At 35.6% G+C, this 19437-nt stretch overlaps 1 protein-coding gene across 2 annotated transcripts in view; it reads left to right on the forward strand.

Annotated features, from left to right (window-relative positions):
- Window positions 1-8580: 8580 nt before the first annotated feature.
- Window positions 8581-19437, forward strand: part of LOC127867050 (uncharacterized) — a 448603-nt gene continuing 437746 nt past the window's right edge. The window contains exons 1-2 of one of the 2 annotated variants that reach the window (XR_008043240.1): window positions 8581-9025; window positions 10620-11667. Coding sequence is in view for 1 of the 2 variants with exons in the window: in XM_052407977.1 (XP_052263937.1) it covers window positions 8948-9025; window positions 10620-11279 (738 nt within the window). In the remaining variant the exon portion in view is untranslated. Of the gene's footprint in view, window positions 9026-10619; window positions 12460-19437 lie in introns of those variants that run through there. The other variant, XM_052407977.1, reaches the window with a different exon arrangement.

Raw genomic sequence — 19437 nt, forward strand, 5'->3', positions numbered from 1 at the left:
TTTTAGATGATATTTAATATATAGCATCTTCAAGGTCTGTTCTTTAAAACGCACTGATTGAGTCGTAATGGGAAAGACTCTTTGTCAAACATTTCGGTATGTTTTGCTGACATTTATATACAATTTTGTTGATTTCTGTCTCGTTTCCAAATCGAGGTTAAACATTGTTCGCGGCCACATGCTAGTATAACTATGTTGGCAAGCAAGAAGTTTAAGCATTAATTTTAAGGCCATTTAGTAGTCCTGCCTGCAAAAGTCCATTTCAGTTTTGATTCGTGTTTAAAGATTTTGCAGCACCTTAAATGAAATAAAGAATAAGGACAATAACAGATCAAGCGTGATAATATGCGTATTGCTAATATATTATATTAAAATATATGAAAATCTTGTTGATTCTTACAATAAATGACATCAATCTTATAGTTTTATTTATGATCCATGTTTAATATCGATGATTATATATGATTCAAATAATTTCATGGTTTTTAACACGCCCATATCTTTCTGATCTATTTAGGATTTTCATCAGATATTTCACACAAGAATACAAGATCACATATAGAAAACAATCAATAACAATAACAAAAACATGAATATTATTTATAACTGGCAATATAACTTGGTCCTTGTAAACAACAAAGTTCATGTTTCGACAGTTTAAATAATATGTTAAATGCCCCCCTCCTTGAGTGGTTTTGATCATGTGATCCGTTATAGCTACAACTGATCCGTTAATGCATGAATTCTGCGGCGAAAAAAAGGTAACACAAATACATTTTGGATTTGACAAGGCGGACAGTCGCTCCAACATTATTTTGCCAACCCGGCTAACATCTATAATTAACAGACAATTAAATTTGCCAACTTGTTAACAGAAAGCCAATTTAACATGAGCGGATCAATGTGATTTTAATAAATCAATTTACTTATTAAGAAACTATGTTACAGTTGGTCGATTCTTTAAATGTAATTTAGCAATCTGTGAAAACAATATGTATATATTGTAATGTCAATATTACGCCAATAATTTACTACCAACATGGAACATTCTAACAAACAAACGCAGTCAGTCTGTGCTATGCTTAGAGGGTCACTCGTACTCAAAGAAGCACATGTCTAAGTCAACCATATGATGGTTATGCAGTAAATCGAACATGTCTGTACAGTCGAATTTGCCTGCATGTTGCATTTTATGAATTTCGTCTTCAATGTATAATTTTTCTGGTATAACATTCTATCAATATATAACAATTTAATTCTTTGCTATTATATAAATATAATCGGTGATAAAACGCCTAAGAAAGAAGACGGTGAGCCACTGACAGACACAAAAGACCTTTTGTTTGGATGTTTTTTCGTTTGTGTATTTTGTGTATATATATGTTTATAAATGTCATATAAATGTCATATCATAAAAACAAATGAAATTAAGAACAACATATTTGCGGTTTTTATGTTTATCCCATTCGCAAAATGGCACTTACATGTATTCCAATAAATGTAATGTAGGAAATGTAATGTTTTGAATTGGCTAACTGTCAACAAGTTGGCAAAATTAATTGTCGGTTAATTATAGGTGTAAGTCTTTGATAGGCATATAGAACGTTTTGCCGTTGAATAAAAATAATGTAGGAGCGACTGTCCGGGTTGACAAAATAATGTAGAAGCGATTGTCCGAGTTGGCAAAATAATATAGGAGCTACTGTCCGCCCTATCAAAACATTGTAGGAGCGAATGTCCGCCCTGTCAAATTTAGCGTTAGCTAAAGAAACTTCAGCGTACAGTTTATATAGTATTGACATATCTGTACGCTGAAGTCAACCCTGTATCGAAAGTCAACCAGAGTGGTGACAGATTTATGTCACGCTATAAATCAAAGACAGTATGTTTTCTTGGATACATTCCTTCATATATTGGTGAATGAATATAAATTACTGCATCGGGGCATATTTTAAGATTCAAATGTTTCAAATGCATCTTACAATAGATGAAAATAACTCTCATCAGCCAGAAAGTCATAATTTTGCACCATTGTCGCTTTGTCATGTGACGAGTTTTCATTTGGATACTTTCGGATCGACCTTGACATTTTTTGCTGGAATTGTAAACATTACTTTCGTTTTCTGAAATCTATTATTTGTGATTAACAAGTTACGTCTGGTGGATTTAAACACTGATTTCAAAGTGAATTTGGTAATTTTGAATATTTTGTACATTGATTTTGTATTTACACTACAATTTGTTTACAAAACAAGCAAGAATAATTATAAAAAAAACGGGAAATGTCTTTCTGAATTTGTAAACAATTGAGCACATGGTTTGTTACTAAAAATAGAAATAACATCATATGACCGTGAAATCTCGGGAGATTCGCATTTCAATCATATGTGTCACGTCACTGTTTTTCTCGATAGACCAGTTGAATGTTATTGTTTACATTCGGGATTTTCCGCGCATGCGCACTGGCTGGTTGGCAAAAAACACTGGTTACAGTAACGTAAATCATGTATACATGTCGTTTGTTTAGTCAATAAAACGATGCAAAAATCCGAAATAAACATAAAAACTCTTAAATAATAGTGCAAAAATATAATATTTTGTACCAATAAATGTATTTTCATAAATATAATTACCTCTGTATAAAAATACATATTAATAATATTAATACATCAGACTAAAAACTGGCAATCCAACAAAACAAAACAATAAATATTCTTTCATATTTTTTGTGATTGTAAGATTTTGGTAAATTATATTTCAAAGATAATAACACATACATTAATTTGATTATAATTATAAGTGGTGCAGATATTGTTATTGTTCATAAGCGAACGAAGGTGCAAGAGGGGCATTTAATCAATTATAAAACGAAGCCCTAAAAGCGGAATACATTACATTTAATAAACATTGTAGTAATTTTATTTTACATGGAATGAATTACCGTTTCGTTTCCATCATACATATGAAAAACAAGAACTGCATATTAAGCAAATTAAACTGTCTTTGCATGCACTCTCTTTACTGGTGGTAAGGAGTGATAACAATCTAGCATTTTATGATAAATATATCTATATATTAATTTATTTTACGCAAGTATTTTTTACCCTTTTGTTGTTTGCTTGTTTTCATGTCATTTCATACACTACAGAAACGTACAATCTAAACATGAATAGCCGAGTTTACATTTGCCGGTACTCGTTAAATACGTTAATTGTGTAGCAATGAAATTGCACAATATTTTTAATTTATAGTTATTAACACTCTATTATTATGATTAAACAGGCTAATATATACATACACTAATTCCTGTTAATCCATTTCGGACAAATATCTTCATTTTTTAATATGTTCAAATATTTTATTAAAGCAACTGTTTCGTATTTTGGCTTTACAATTTTGCTTAGATGATCGCTCAATATGCCAAGAGATGACATGGAGGTATCATAAATGATGTTTAATGACCAGACACTTGTATGCCACATGTGGTTTATGCAGTGGCCAAGAATAGGTCCCTGGATTTATCACACCATGTGTTCTTTGTAATTGTTTGGACAGTATCCGATCATAACGAGATAATCGCTTTATGATGAACAAAAGTGCAATAAAACACCGGGTTAAAAACGCTGAAACAAAGAGTGTCAAAATTGGTGTGAATAATTAAATAAAAACAATTACATTTATCAAGAGAATTTATTTAATGTGTAACAAGGCAAGTTTTTACAGGCATGTTCAAATCAGTTACTATATGTTGCGTACATAAAGTCGATCTATTTGCTGTTTGTTTACATCCTTATTTTTGTTCGTTCATTAAATTTGTTTTATTCTGAAAAAATTTCAATATCAGAGAATTTTTTATCTAAAAAATGGTCGCGAAGATGTGCCAAGTAGAGATTTTTATGGTAACTGCATACCGTGCTCGTATATTGTGTTCCACTCCAGATTTCGTTTATAGTAAAAACAAATAATAACAACAATATAATCGTTCCAAAAATGCATTTCCTTGCACGCTTATGTTTAATTCAGACATAGTTAGTAAAATTATATTTGATATAGTGCATGATTATCAATAAAAACGATTATTATTTCAACTTTCTCTATAAGCGTTTATATGAATTTCACCTCTTTTTGCCAACCAGTGGGCGGAGTGTAATATTTGCAGGTGCGCGTGACTTCACTCGTCAACTGGTCTATATGTTAGAGCAGAAAAGATAAATGTTAAATGTTTAAGATAGTATTTTGTAAAAAAACATATCAGTTAAATGTGAAAAATGTCAATCTTTCCAATAAAGACATAAAGTAGCTGATTTGGGCCAATAACTGCTTTTACAAGCTGTTTTGGAGCGGTCTTTGTTAACTGTCAACTTTTCGTATATTCCTGGTTGACTTTCCTACTGGGGTTGGTCCATAACTTTAATGTTGCGCCATTCAAAATTCATAGAAAGCGAATTTTAAAGTTATTGAAGCCAGAACTAATTTAGCGTAGGAGCGATTGTTTGTGGGAGCGTTTGTCTGGAAACCTTATCAAACTGATGTAAAAGAAGTCTTAAACCATTTATTGCTTTTCCCCAGAACAACTTTATTACGCTACTGATCCGGTAATAGTAACATGACTGTACCACTAAGGCTAGTCCAACTGTCTTGTGTGGTTAAAGATTCTGTTCTTTTATAATTTATTTCCCCAGTCTAACCATTGCAGTCAGCCTAAAACATATATTGAACTTGTATCGCATGGAAATGATCTGATGCTACAATCATGCTTGCTTTCATGAATGTCACTATATCTGCATTAAATGCAGATTATAGGTTACATTTGTTTGTTTGCGGTAACAAGGTTGTCACCTAAATTCGTGCCACGGCTTTACATGTTTGAAATATGTTTTCATTGTCAGCAAACGTTTCAGAAACTGTGTCCTAATTATTGGTTGCAGTTTCAGTTTAAATTCAGTCATTTGCAGAATAATTTTAATAACCAAAGATATAAATAAACCTAATAAATATTATCGCCACTTACCTTTTTAAGTTTAACCGCGAAAATTGGCAATTTTTATTACAGAGTTGTCGTTCGTTGCTATGCTGGTTCCCGGTAAATCACTGCGCCGAGGTTGGTCAATCTCATACGCAGTGGCCTCCCTTATTCTAGAAAAAGACATTAATGATTGGCGAATGCCCAAGGGATGTAACTGCTGTGTGGAGTTTGACCTAATGTTTGCTAATGGGAGATATAGGCCCGACAATTCGAGTAAAATTACATATGCAAATTTGAATTTAAAAATAGTCATGAGTATGTTAAGCAGCCTTTTTTTAAGTGGGTCTTCAACTGTCGGGTCCAAGTGCCCGATAATCGACTTTGGGACCCGACAATCGACTAAAGACCCAACAATACGGCCGTAAAATGGACGTTTGACCCACCATTTTACCCAATCTGAAACTATATATATATATATATATATATATACATATATATATATATATATATATATATATATATATATATATATATATATATATATATATTTATATATATATATATATATATATATATATATATATATATAACTGCTTATATGGATAAGTGTCGTACATATAGGTATTTGAACATAAACTTGAACAAGTAATAAACCACATTTGTGGTTATGACAATCTAATCAATTTCTTTGTGAAGCGGCATTGTCCAGATAGACTTATAATGTATTGGGTCTTTTAAAATTATCTCATGAAACACATGACAGGCTAATTCGTTAATGATGATAAGTTTGAATCTGATGAAGTCACATAAAATAACATTGCGTTATCACCGTTATATGACTTCTGGTTTCAACAGTATTGTAAAAGGTGTAGACACATCAGTCATCTATGATCGCTGTGGTTAGTTTATCGGCCAAAGACTGGTAACGTTGATAAATATGTTAATTTTTCATTGATTGAGTATGCCACGTATTTTTTTATATGGAATAAGTGACCATAATTTATCTCATCTCTGCTCGCGGTCGCGGTTATTTATGCTAGTGTCATTTAATCTGCCGATATTGCCTGGAAATTAAACTTATCATTAGTAAAACTACTTGTGCTGTTTGCTTTCATTAGGTGTCGTGAGCATCGAAAATCTCCGGGCGATATTTTTACTGTGGAGATGTATGCTTTCAATTTTAATCGCCTAATATTAAGTTGGCATTTTTTTTAATTCTTAAATGCGGTTGAACATTGATTATAGGCATATGAATTGTGATTATATAAAGTTCAACCCGAACAGGTGCAGATGGACGTGTTAATATAAAAAGTCAATGCATCGCGTTCTGTTCGTGAATACTTTGTAATATCGTTGAATTAACTACTGGACTAGCTTCCAATTATTCAAGTTAACAGCTTAAATGTTTGAATCCAAATTTCGTGAGGCGTCTGCATGTGTCGTGTTTTAACTTTCACTTGAGGCTCAACCACACTGAGCCTTAAAAAGGTGTATTTCTGTTACGGTAATTGCGACATTAACATATAAATGTCGACGGTAAATGTTCAACGTAAAATAAAATGGCACCGGCGAAAATAATTAGATCATTAAACAACTTCTTAAATAAATTCAAAAGCAACAAAACTATATAACAGTTTTGATTTTATGTTCTCAGTACATGTTAAAAGTTTACTTAAATTCATTCGGCATTTAACCGATAACAAACTGATAATATTTATTCACGCATGTCATTGCTCAGATAACGTACTTTTCGTTCAGCAAACTCAAATATTGAAGAGTTTTATATATAAATCAATATTTTTAACACGATCACGAATACGCGTGCATGTACATATAAACTGATCATAGCTGACACGCTACAGTACATAAGTTTAAGTTATGTTATGTAACGTTAACAATACTGCTTTTCAATTAAATGCAAATAAGATGGCTTCTGCCCGTGTAAAAGACACGTCTTATATGAAACCTGCCTTACCTTATACATCACAATTGATTTATTAGCCTAGTCAGGTAATATGCCGGTTTAATGACTCAAGTTAAATAAATAACATTACGTCTCTAATATACCTGGGCGAGCAAAATGAATAGTTTTCCAAAATAAAAATTCGTTCAACGGCCTCTTATATATCCCAATCTTTCAAATAAAAGGAAGTAAAATGGAAGTAAATATATAATTTTATTTTACTGATATTGTAACATACACTGCATGGTGTGTTCGATGCCACGAACTAAACTAGTAGTAAAATAATACACTTGATGAAGTGGGAACATTTATTGCTACTTTTAAGCGCTTACCTCATGCAATGGACCAAAATATTACAGTAGTTAATGGAGTTGTCGTTAATGTATTTTCCTTTCACTTATCTGCGTTAATGTACAACATTAAGTTTATGTCATTATATATTGAACAAAAGTATCATTATGATTACTCAATACAATGGCAGATAATATAATACCGTGCCCTTGACCGATCATAAAGGTTGTTCTTCGGCGCGGAATGTTGAAAACTGCAGTAACGCACGCGACTTGTGTTGATATGGCATGTGGACCGCCACGTAGCTAGTTTAATCAAGAGTTTTTAGATGTCGTCCTGCAAAATAATAAGAATATTTTTTACGCAATAGAAAAAAAGAACATTTCGAAAGAGCATCTGTAACACTTTATATACATTAAAGTATTAATGTGCATGCTTCAATTTATAAAATTAGTTCAATACTTCATTTTGAAACAACATGAGTTTAATAAATTCAATACAAAATGACCACGAATCTAAGATTCTATGTATAACATGACCAACACATTTTCTCTTTATTTTATGCTCTTGTCACCTTTTTATTACAGTGTTAAAGAGTTTTACTTAAGAAATTTTTTGGAATAATAACATCATTTTGTCACAAAAATGACGTCATTTCGCATTTATATAACTAGTGTAATAAACTTTTTATTCTATATCCTCATTACAAAACCAGCTTTCCGTATTTTTATTTTCTTTCATTGATTACGCACTTTATGACGTATCTCGTGTGACGTCATTTCTCTGACGAAACATACTAGTATACGCAAGACTCTGCATTTTAGGGACAACAATATGCAGGTGGTAGTGTTTAATAAATCTACTAGCAAATTATACCATTTTGATAGCATTGAACGAATCCAAAAGGCAAAACGTATTTGGGATTGTGTGTTTGCCATGCATAATTGTTAACTTCGATAGGAATAAAACAACTCGCTCCGACAGGATTACGAATTCGTAAATTGTGTTTTGGCCTTTGGGTCAGAATGGTGAGCATGTGTACAAACGCTATCAACAAATACTGTGGTTTAAAATACATTTCGATAAATGGATGGAAGAACAGAAAATGGAAAATGGAAATGCGTATCATTGTAACTTAGTTGTTATTAGGCTAGCATTGGATTAAAGTTGTCATTGAGGTTAATAAAATTGATTGTTTTGTTTTGCTGTTGCATATTTGTTTTAAATTTCTAGCAATAACAATATCACTTGCTTTTGCATTTTTTTCTAACAATAAAAATTAATTGAATATCACATTCTCGATTCGTTTTTTTATTTCCTCTCATATTTTCAATAGGAAAGTATTAAAACGAGACATACAAGCAAAATATCGCCTGTGTGAATCGATTATAGTACATTCGGATACTTTTTCTCGGTAACGGCTTTTATCGTTATAAAGCAATTGCTTAGTGCACTTGTACTCAACTGTCCAATATGGAAAAAATACAGACTTTTTGGATCCAATACGTGAATATATTGGACGGTCACGTGGTACATATGAAGAATGCCGATTGGATGAATTTATTGGATATAGAATAACACCCATGTAATAAACAGAATTGAGCATTACGTTATTTCACTCCTGGAGCCTAGGTTATGTTATAAGATGAGTTTAATAAATTCAATACAAAACGACCACTCATGCAAGATCATATATTTATCAAATATCTCACTTCAGCACTGTATGGATGGCTGAAAGTGGCACAAGACCTGATGAACCGGAAAGATTCCCAAGACAGGGCAGTGTGTCCAGCAAACAAGACCTGGTAAGATGATAAGTCGAGTGCAGTTTGTGTCCAGTACACAATGACAATTAACGCATAGTTTTCCCGTTTATATGTCTGCGTTTCCCCTACCCCTATTATATTTCTTAATGACATTTCAATCTAGATGGTTAATGTTTGCATAACTAAAGGCAGATACACGTTAACATCTTTAGAAAAAAGAACAACGGTAAATTTATAATGTATATCAATAATTGGTCCCAAATTAAAAACTTTACTTCTGTAAAAAATGTGAAACATTAAAAATGAATAGCTCCGTTCTCATGAATCTTCTTATATCCACTTTTCAGTGTCTGCACGTTCCAAAGTACGACACTACTTTTTGGCTAACATTTTGCACAGTTTTCTTTCAAATTATTTAAAAAAAACTATTTAAACATCAATATATTGTATTTACAGACATAACAATTAAAGTTTATATAATTTCGTTAAATCATGCAGCTTTAACCATAGCAATTTAGTTTTTTATCAATAGTTATAACATTATTCGTTCCGCATTTGCAATTTCAGATAATAGAGATTTAAACATTATATGTTTAGTATGTTTATGAATGGATGTCATAAATATATATGAACTCGCTTTTGATTACCGTCTATATTTTCAGGGTCTTTATTTCAATCCACTTAATTCAATTTATTAATTAATTCATGGTTGGCAATACCTGTACCGACTATTGGATTATTCACTGAGAACATACACACGAAATTGTAATATATTTTCACAAGATAATACTTAAGAAATAATATTTTTCTATCATGGTTTGTTGTCGAATAACCCACAGTAAGGAGTATAGATGCGTAGGAATTAAATCACGAGTGCGAAGCACGAGTGATTTGATAACAGGCATCTATACAGCTAACTGTGGGTTATTCGACAACAAACCATTATAGAAAAATATAATTTCGATTCTAACACGATTCTGATTGATTTGGTTCAAGCTTTAGGACGTGAACTATATTTTTCAATACTCCGCCTTTCTTAGTACAAAGTTCACTATTTAGTGACGTCATTGATGTGTACAAACATATGACGTCGTTTTCATTCATAAATATTTTGCAAATGATGTCACTTTCATTGAAAACAACAATCGTAGAAACTTAATGACGGCACGTTTATTGATGCTACTGAAATGCTGACATGCTATAAATGTTTTTTGAATTACGCTTCCTAACCAATAACATTCTTTGTAGGTGTGGTTATTACACTTTTCACCAAATATACAATGTGTTATTTCATTACATTTATACATGCTACATTTATTACATTTCTTTCAGAGCGGGTTTTAGCACGTGCATTTTACTGCAATATTTTCTTTATTTATTCGGAACTATTTTCGAAACATTAAGCTCCGCCCATAAGTTATTGCAGAATAACCCACGCTTGATTTCCTTCTTTGTCTATAGAAAACAAGTTGCGTGCCGTGTTAGAATTTTAAATTGATAATACATCGAATGGTATGGCCGTAAAAGAATAATTTAAATTGGAATAATTTTAGTATTGCTGATTTATTTGACGACTAACGACATAATGTTATTTATGACATGTAGCGTGTTTCTAATTGAAACGTTTTTTTAGATTCAGTGGGAAAATACCTCCGTTGAGACATGCACTATACTGAGCTGGCTCGGTTACGGACAGGAGATCATACAGGCTCGGAGAGACGCATATCGGGAGTTAGGCAAGCTGTTTACTGCACGGGGATGTGGAATGCCAACGATAATTATTACGGGTAGCAAAGGTGAGGGGCTGAGCAGCTACCTGGAAAGTGATATGGATACACTGATTGTAAATAATAGAGTGATCTGTTTAGAAGATGATGTAAATTCAAGTGCCTTTCCTGGGGAGATAACCGTGTTGAGATCACTCAGCCGCAGGAGTTACCATGGTCACTGTAGACTGCTACTGGAGAGACGCGGTACAACAATTCTCAAGCAAGTAAATGATGCGTTTTGTGATGACGGATATGGTCGCGAACTTTTGAGCAGTGACTTGTATGTTAATAACTGGTCGAACGTGGACTTTACTGAGAACACGGTGCAGCATGAGCGTGCGGGACCGTCAAATCCTAATACAGTGCTGGGATACTTGCACAACGACGATGTCCATGCATTACATTACTACTGTCCCAACATCCTGTCAAAATGGGCTTCAAGACCTCGCCACTGGCCGCCACCGGAAGCCGTTCAGAGGGTCGTATCACTTGGGGCGGTTCTTACGCCTGTTGGATTTAAATGAAGTGAACATCAGCATGTTGAATGGCGAGTGTGTTTTAACGCCGGTGAGAATGAACTAATTAGCAATCTTAATGACACTCAAACTAAATTGTATGTTTTATTGAAAATGATAAAGAACGATGTATTACATCCACGTAAGAAAGAAGTTACATCGTACACATTGAAAAACATCGTTTTATGGATGGCGGAAAATAATCCTCAAGCCTCGTTTCATAAAAAAAGTATTTTGCAGTGGTTGCATGAAGCATTGGATGCGCTTAGAGTTGCATTGATCACCTTAGAGCTACCATACTATATGATTCCAGAAAGGAATTTGATGGCAACCTCTGGACTGGATGTGGAACAGCAACGCACATGGATATCAACGATTACAGATATGCTCCATGAAGGTCCTAGGGTGATACTCAGACTTCCAAAGATACGACAATGCATCGTAGCTCATCCTGAACCATTACGATGGTACAACGGGAGGAGAATAGAGCTTGAAATGCTAACGCTCATGCTCACGAACAGAGCGGCAATCTGCAGGGATGAGAACGGGAAAGTTGACAATACCGATGCGATTATACAGGCATTAAATAGACGATTAAACGAGGTTATAACGGATGTTCGCGTGAGGATGATGATGGAAGGGAGTCGAGTTATCAACGCAAAGGCTATTTTCGATCGAATGATGATGTAAAACGTTAACGATGCTCAATAGATCAGTAACGAGGCGCGGACAACACTTATTTATATTTTTGAGTACATATTATCTTTAACGAATCACCGATCATTGTTGCCAAGAACGTGAAAATTATACAACTTATCGTTATAGTGATTTGTTCAGTAATTGATATTTGACTTGCAGACGTTCGTTTCACTTTTTAAAAATGTGCACAATTTTATAAAAGATTTGTTTACAGTAGGCTGTAAACATTTCCGAAACAATAAATTTCGATACACTTTATTTACAGTTGTTTGCAAAATAAAGTTATGTACAGTAATTTTGCTACATTGTATATATCTTAACAAAATATGTACGTATCGCGCTTGGAAACCAGCGGTATAATTTCAAGTTATGCATATATTTCTTTTTAGAAATAATAGTAGTAACTTATTTTGTCGACGTATGTAGAAATGTGACTTGTGTTTATTTGCGTATGCATGTTAGGAAATAAAGTGTGTTGGTGTCATTTGTATCTCATCTTCTTATCTAAATGTTCACTTGGTTTATGGTTGGAATTGTTAACGCATTTGCACTGAATGAATATATGTGTTACTGACAGTTACTGAAAGTCCACTGGTATTGTTGTAATTGCTGTAAATGTATCGATACTATTCTTGTTTTTCTTGTTGAATAGAAACATTGTAGAGATTTGTCAAATTGAACACATTTTTGCACTTATCGATAAAAATGGTGCATATCTGTGTTCATTCCTATTTTTAAAATGCCTTTAATAACGCTATTGTTGCATTCACAAATAAGAAATAAAGTGCAGTTGTTTTATGCGAATTGATTAAACTGCTTCTCATGTGAATGTATAATTGCTCATGTTTTTTACTGGACAAGTGAATGTAAACTTTTATTGAACACGGATAATCTGTTTTCATCAAAACGCATAGTTTGTATTGAATCTAAAGATACAAAGATATATATTATAGTATTGATGTTTTTATGCGGAAATATTTTCATACATGATAAACGTAATGGTTGATTTTCGTTAATCTAGTTATACCGTTAATCTCGTTAAGCGTGTGTATCCTTATGTAAGTTTTCTTTTTGTTAGTTTTTTAAAGAGGCTGTTTTCGGAGAAACTCCGAGCTATTGCCATAGCCAACTCGTCGTCCGCCGTCCGCCGTAGGCGTCGTTCTAAAACCTTAACATTGGCCATAGCTTTTTAAATATTGAAGATAGCACCTTGATATTTTGCATTCATGTGTATCTCATGGAGCTGCACATTTTGAGTGGTAAAATTTCAAGGTGAACATCATCCTTCAAGGTATAGGGTCAAAAAACAAAGTCAAGGGAAGTAATACGCTTTAAATGGACATAGTTATCTGACCTGCCCACGTATATATTTTTGTTAAATTAATCAAAGCGGCGCAGTAGGCGGCATTGTGATTGCTAAACAACTGGTAGGTAAATCTGAAGCAGAAATACTAACTATTCTCAAAAATAAATTCCCTGAAAGAGAGGCTGAGCAACTCAACATCAAATCAACACCGCCCGTGCAACCATCACCAACGCCCGTTCAACCCACAAAACCAAAACAGGTCATGAACCCTCCTCCCACACAACAACAACAATCACAGCAAGCAAAAACCCACAACCAAACCATTAACGCAAACAACCCGGTCAACCCCAAACAACAACAACAACAAACACCACGACGCACACAACTCCAACGTCACTACTGGCAACCTAAAAACCATGAGAGCTCGCCTCTACACATCCATAGGAAAAAAACTTAATCTGAACCGGTACCGCCCGAATCCTATCATCATGCGACATAGCCATCACAGAAGGCAAGCGCTCGCGCCGCCGTTCCCGATATACTTCCGCCACGCGTACGGTTTATATTAATAGAACAACCCCTTAAGCTTGTACAATCTCCCAATACAAGCCCCTCAATGGCTACGACAGCACCAAATATTACTTCAAATCTTACCGTAATGTCGTGGAACGCCCGAGGGGTTGGCTGTCATGATACCAATAACAAATTGTATGAGCTCCAAAATTATGTAAATAATAATGAGATACATGTTGTATGCATCCAAGAAACAAACTTTAGAAGCAAAAATAAACAAGTTCAATTAAAAGGATACCAAGAACCCGTGAGATCAATAGAAGGAAAAAGGGCAACGGCCACGGGGGTAGCTATATATGTAAAATTGGGAATCCCATTTACTGAAATCAAGATTAACCAAGATTGCCCGATTGAGTCGTGTGCTATCACACTCTATCTCGATAAAAACCTGTCCTTTCGTATCCAATGTGTATACGCTCAAACTGTAGAAAATACTCTCAAAAACTACTCAAATTTTTTTCACTCTTTAGACCATAGACAAAACAATACTATCATTGGCGATTTGAACCTCAAACACCCTTGCTGGAACCCCGAGGGCGATCCACGATGTGATGATCATGCGGAAAATTTATTAAAATTACTAAATAACACAAGCCTCAATTTCTTAAACGACGGACAGGTCACGAGACTGGCCGACCGCGCTGGCCATTCTGACAGCGCGATCGATCTCGCCCTTGTATCAGCTAAATTACAAGCGATAAGCGACTTCAATGTACTCGACAATTCATTTGGTAGCGACCATCTCCCTATCGTGGTGAATTTAAAACTGAAAATTGAACACACCCTTCCGTCAATACAACATAAGTGGAAAATCCATAAGGCTACACCTGATCAATGGAATAACTTTAAAGTTCAATGCAATAACGAATTTCTGCCCAACGAAGATAATACTAACTCTAACACTCACTTCCATTCCTATCTAAATAAACTCACGACAGCGCTAGACAATTCTATTCCCATAGCCAACAAAAAACCTAAAAAAATTAAACGCTCTGTACCTTGGTGGAACGAGGAATGTGAAACCGCTATTAAATACCGCGAAAAATGCAGGAAAAAAAGCATCAGAATCAGAACGGGTCCCAAATATGAAAAACTTAAAGAAGCCCGCGCTACGGTAAAACAAGTAATTAAAAAAGCAAAACTAGATAGCTGAAACGAGTTCTGTAACAATCTTTCGTATAAAACCACTAGCAAAGAACTTTGGTCTCAAGTACACCGTATGCAAGGCAGACCGCCTCCTATAACTCCGATATTCCGCATCAATAATGAAATACTTGTAACAAACGCCGATAAAGCTACGGCCTTAGTACGCCACTACCAACCGGTAAGCAGCGACGAAAGCTACTCTCGAGCCTTCATTGCGCGAAAACTTAAAACTAAAAATGAATTTCCAGAATGGCTCGAATTTCATACACAGACCAAAACTCACAAATACATTTCGCCTTTTAGCTTATTCGAACTAGAAACAGTCTTACTGACTTGTAAAAATGGCGCGCCAGGTGATGATAATATACATTACAAAATACTGAAACAACTCCCTCTCTCTGCAAAACAAGAGCTCCTCGCCTTATACAATAAATCGTGGGCCGAAGGCACCCTCCCTGATGAATGGCATGGGGCAACAATTATACCGATCCTCAAACCTAATAAACCCAAAGAATCTCCAGCCTCATACCGGCCGATCTCGTTAAGATCAACATTCACAAAACTAATGCAAAAAATGATTAAACCCCGATTATGCGCTTATCTTGAAAAACACAACCTAATTTCGAAAAATCAATCAGGGTGTAGAGCTCACCACTCGTGCGAAGACCAAATAGTGCGCCACGAAGCCGACATCAGAAGAGCTCAAAATCTAGGCCAATCGGTAGCAGCCGTTTTCTTAGATCTCACTGCCGCGTTCGATAAATTATGGAATGAACATGCGATTCTTATGCTACATACACTAGGTATAGAGGGCACCATGCTCAAATGGCTCGCAGCCTTCCTCACAACGCGGAAAATAAAAGTAAGACTACATGACGCGACTTCCGAAACGGTTGAGACAACAAACGGCTGCCCCCAGGGAAGTGTTCTCTCCCCCATATTATTCTCCGTTACAATGAACTCGCTAGAACGCACGATTCATAAGCATAATGCACAAAATAAAACAGGCCTAATTGATCTTTCCCTCTTTGTAGATGACAGTGCCATATGGACTACCTCATGGTCGCCTAAACTAGCAATTGATAAAATTCAAAACGCCCTGACTGCTATAGAAACTTGGAGTGCATCATACGGCTTTCAAATTAATCCCTCTAAAACTCAAGCAATTGTTTTTTCTAACCGCGCATCCAAAACAACTTCCAAAAACAAGGGACAAAATTGTCACAAAACCAGGTTTTCATTGTGAAAAAAAAATCTGATAAAGGGAGAAAACTCAAACTGAACTTTTGAAATGACAAAAAAAAATTAACCCCCTTTGTAAGTTTTTTTTTTTAAATCTATTTTTAGTCGTGGCGACCTTGACATTGGAGATATTGACGTGATTCTTTCGTGGGACACACCGTCCCATGATGGTGAACAAATGTGCCAAATGATTTTAAAATCTCACAATGAATGACATAGTTATGGCCAGGACAAGCTCATTTATGGCCAGTTTTGACCTTTGAACTCAAAGTGTGACCTTGACCTTGGAAATATTGACGTAATTATTTCGCGCGACACACCGTCCAATGATGGTGAACAAATGTGCCAAATGATTTTAAAATCTGACGATAAACGACATAGTTATGGCTCGGACAAGCTCATTTATGACCATTTTTGACCTTTGAACTCAAAGTGTGACCTTGACCTTGGAGATATCGACGTAATTATTTCGCGCGACACACCGTCCAATGATGGTGAACAAATGTGCCAAATGATTTTAAAATCTGACAATGAACGACATAGTTATGGCCCGGACAAGCTTATTCCGCCAGCCCGCCAGCCCGCCAGCCAGCCAGCCCGCCAGCCAGCCAGCCAGCCCGCCCGCATTCGCCAATCTAATAACCAGTTTTTTCCTTCGGAAAACCTGGTTAAAAATAACTGGGGCACAGACAAGAAAGCACTGATGAGTATTTACAAAGCCACTATCTGGGCAAAGATAAATTACGGAAGCATAGCATATAACTCAGCCAGCGATAAACTACTTAAAACGCTACAAGTTATCCAAAACACGGCATTCAAAGTAATCACGGGCACACGTAAAACCTCAAGCACCGTTCTTATCCATCTCGAGTGTGGAATGCTTGACCTGGACCATCAAAGGCAAATAAATCAAATGAAGTATTACGCGCGCACTAATCCTATGGAAAACAACCTACCGATCAAGTCAAAGGTCACCGAAGACCCGGCCTACCGTAGACCTAAAAGTCGCATTGGAGACCCGTACGCGCAAAATTTCCGAGCGCTTAATTTATACTATAAAATTAACGAAATTGAACTCCAACCACCTACCTACTACAGCCTTAGTGAAATAGTAAAACCTGACATCGACTTTCATCTATCAACACTGATGAAACAAATCCGAAATCGACTCCAAAAGCACCATAGCCTTAAATTACATTAATAATACATACGGCGGGTATACACAGATTTTCACAGACGGTAGTAAAAACGAGGATTTAAAATTAGCCGGCGCTGCGTACGTAGTATACAACCCTAAAAATAGCATTATCCACCACAACAGATTAAAACTTAAAAAGAACTTTCCATATTTGCCTGCGAGCTAGCAATAATTAATGACGCAGTAAGGTGGCTTAACACGCTTAACACGCACGAACAGACAATCTACGCGATTTTAACCGACTCTTAGCGCATTGCAAGCACTACACGCAGGATCCTCGAAAACGCGACCAGATTTGATATACGCTGCTCTAAATGGTATCACAAAACTGACTAATAAAAACATATCTCTTAAACGTATATGGATACCTAGTCATGTAGGCATCCCGGGCAATGAATACGCAGATAAACTTGCCAAGTTAGGATCCCAAGACGGCCTACTCTCTGAACTAAAACCCAGCGCACGAAATTATAGCCATTATAAACCAAAAAGCGTACAATGAACAGGACTACAAATGGTCAAAACACTGCACTGAGCATGATTTACCACTTATCACTAACACCAGCCATAAGATCCATATCTATAGCCCCATTAAGCAAGACGATAGGGCATATACGCGTATGCGCTTAGGGGTGACTAGGTTACACGGTGATAGCTACGAAACTGTTCTGTGCCCCAAATGCAGTGTCCCAGACACCTTCGAACATTTATTCTTCATATGCCCTCAACACGCGGCCCAAAGACTAGAACTAAGTGCAGGTATAATAGCAGCATATAACAATATCTCTGTTAAAATTGATCGCCGTCTACTGTTAATGCCGCCGAACAAGATCGGTTCCGTTATAAGACATGTTTTTAAATTTTTGCGAGATACGGGATATCTCAATAAAATATAAATACACTAATTACATCGCACATTAGACAAACAATTAAAATACTCCGCTAAGCGAGCTTCCACTGCGTATGCCTTATTAAAATAAAATATAAATATTACAGGTTAAATACACAGCAATCTTAGCAATCTAAATATTATAAATATTACAATATAAATACACTATATAAATTGCTTCCCTAACAACCTAAATATTAAACCGTAGACCGTTGTGACTGCTGAAAGCGGGAGACCCGAGTGGGACGCCGCGGTGATGCGGGAGACGCCGCAAGAGAGAAAATATTATAATAGTGTATATATCTATCGATTTATCCCAAGATTTTATACAGACATCATATATCCGTAACAATATCTCTTCGTCCACATACTAATAGTAACTTAAGGTTTATTTCCCATATATATTGCAAAATAAACATAAATATGTACGGAAAGGACTATTTTTACGATTTTTTGCGTAATTTAATTATCTCCCTTGCAAAAACAAGAGATATAAGGCAATTCGCATTAAACGAACAATTATATGAACACCTTATTTCTGTACCAATAGCCATTTTTACTTAGAACTAATATTAATTTATTTTTCAAACACCACCGACTTGAAAACAGACACAAATATAAGGGAAAAAAAAGACTCATTTTGGAACATTAACGGCTTAGAATTACCTCCCTTGCAATATAAAACATGGAAATACCCCACAAACGTCGCGTAACTTTCAAAAGTGCGAATAAAGCGCGTCCCGGTGCCGGACTAAAAACACATCTCTGTGCGGGCACGGATGACTGGTCACTTCTGTGTGTCAATGGGGCCGCTCGCCCGGGCCCGCACAGAGTGAACCTACGGTATTATCACGGCCTGAGCATAACGCGGATATGACAACCGACCTATAGTTACTCCGTCGCAGGGCATAGCCAACGGGTCACACCTGTGTGTCAGTGGGGCCCCCTGGTCTGTGCCCTGTGACGACGCCACGGATGGGCAAGGGCTGACAAGCTACACATTATAACCCAGTAAAACAACAACAACACTCTCTTAATAAAACGACGGAAGGGATTACGGTACCGAATATAACTGTCAACCAAATCATGAAATGTAGCGGCCGCCTGTCTCGTT

This window comes from Dreissena polymorpha, chromosome 2 (genome assembly GCF_020536995.1).
Source record: "Dreissena polymorpha isolate Duluth1 chromosome 2, UMN_Dpol_1.0, whole genome shotgun sequence".
NCBI lineage: Eukaryota > Metazoa > Mollusca > Bivalvia > Myida > Dreissenidae > Dreissena > Dreissena polymorpha.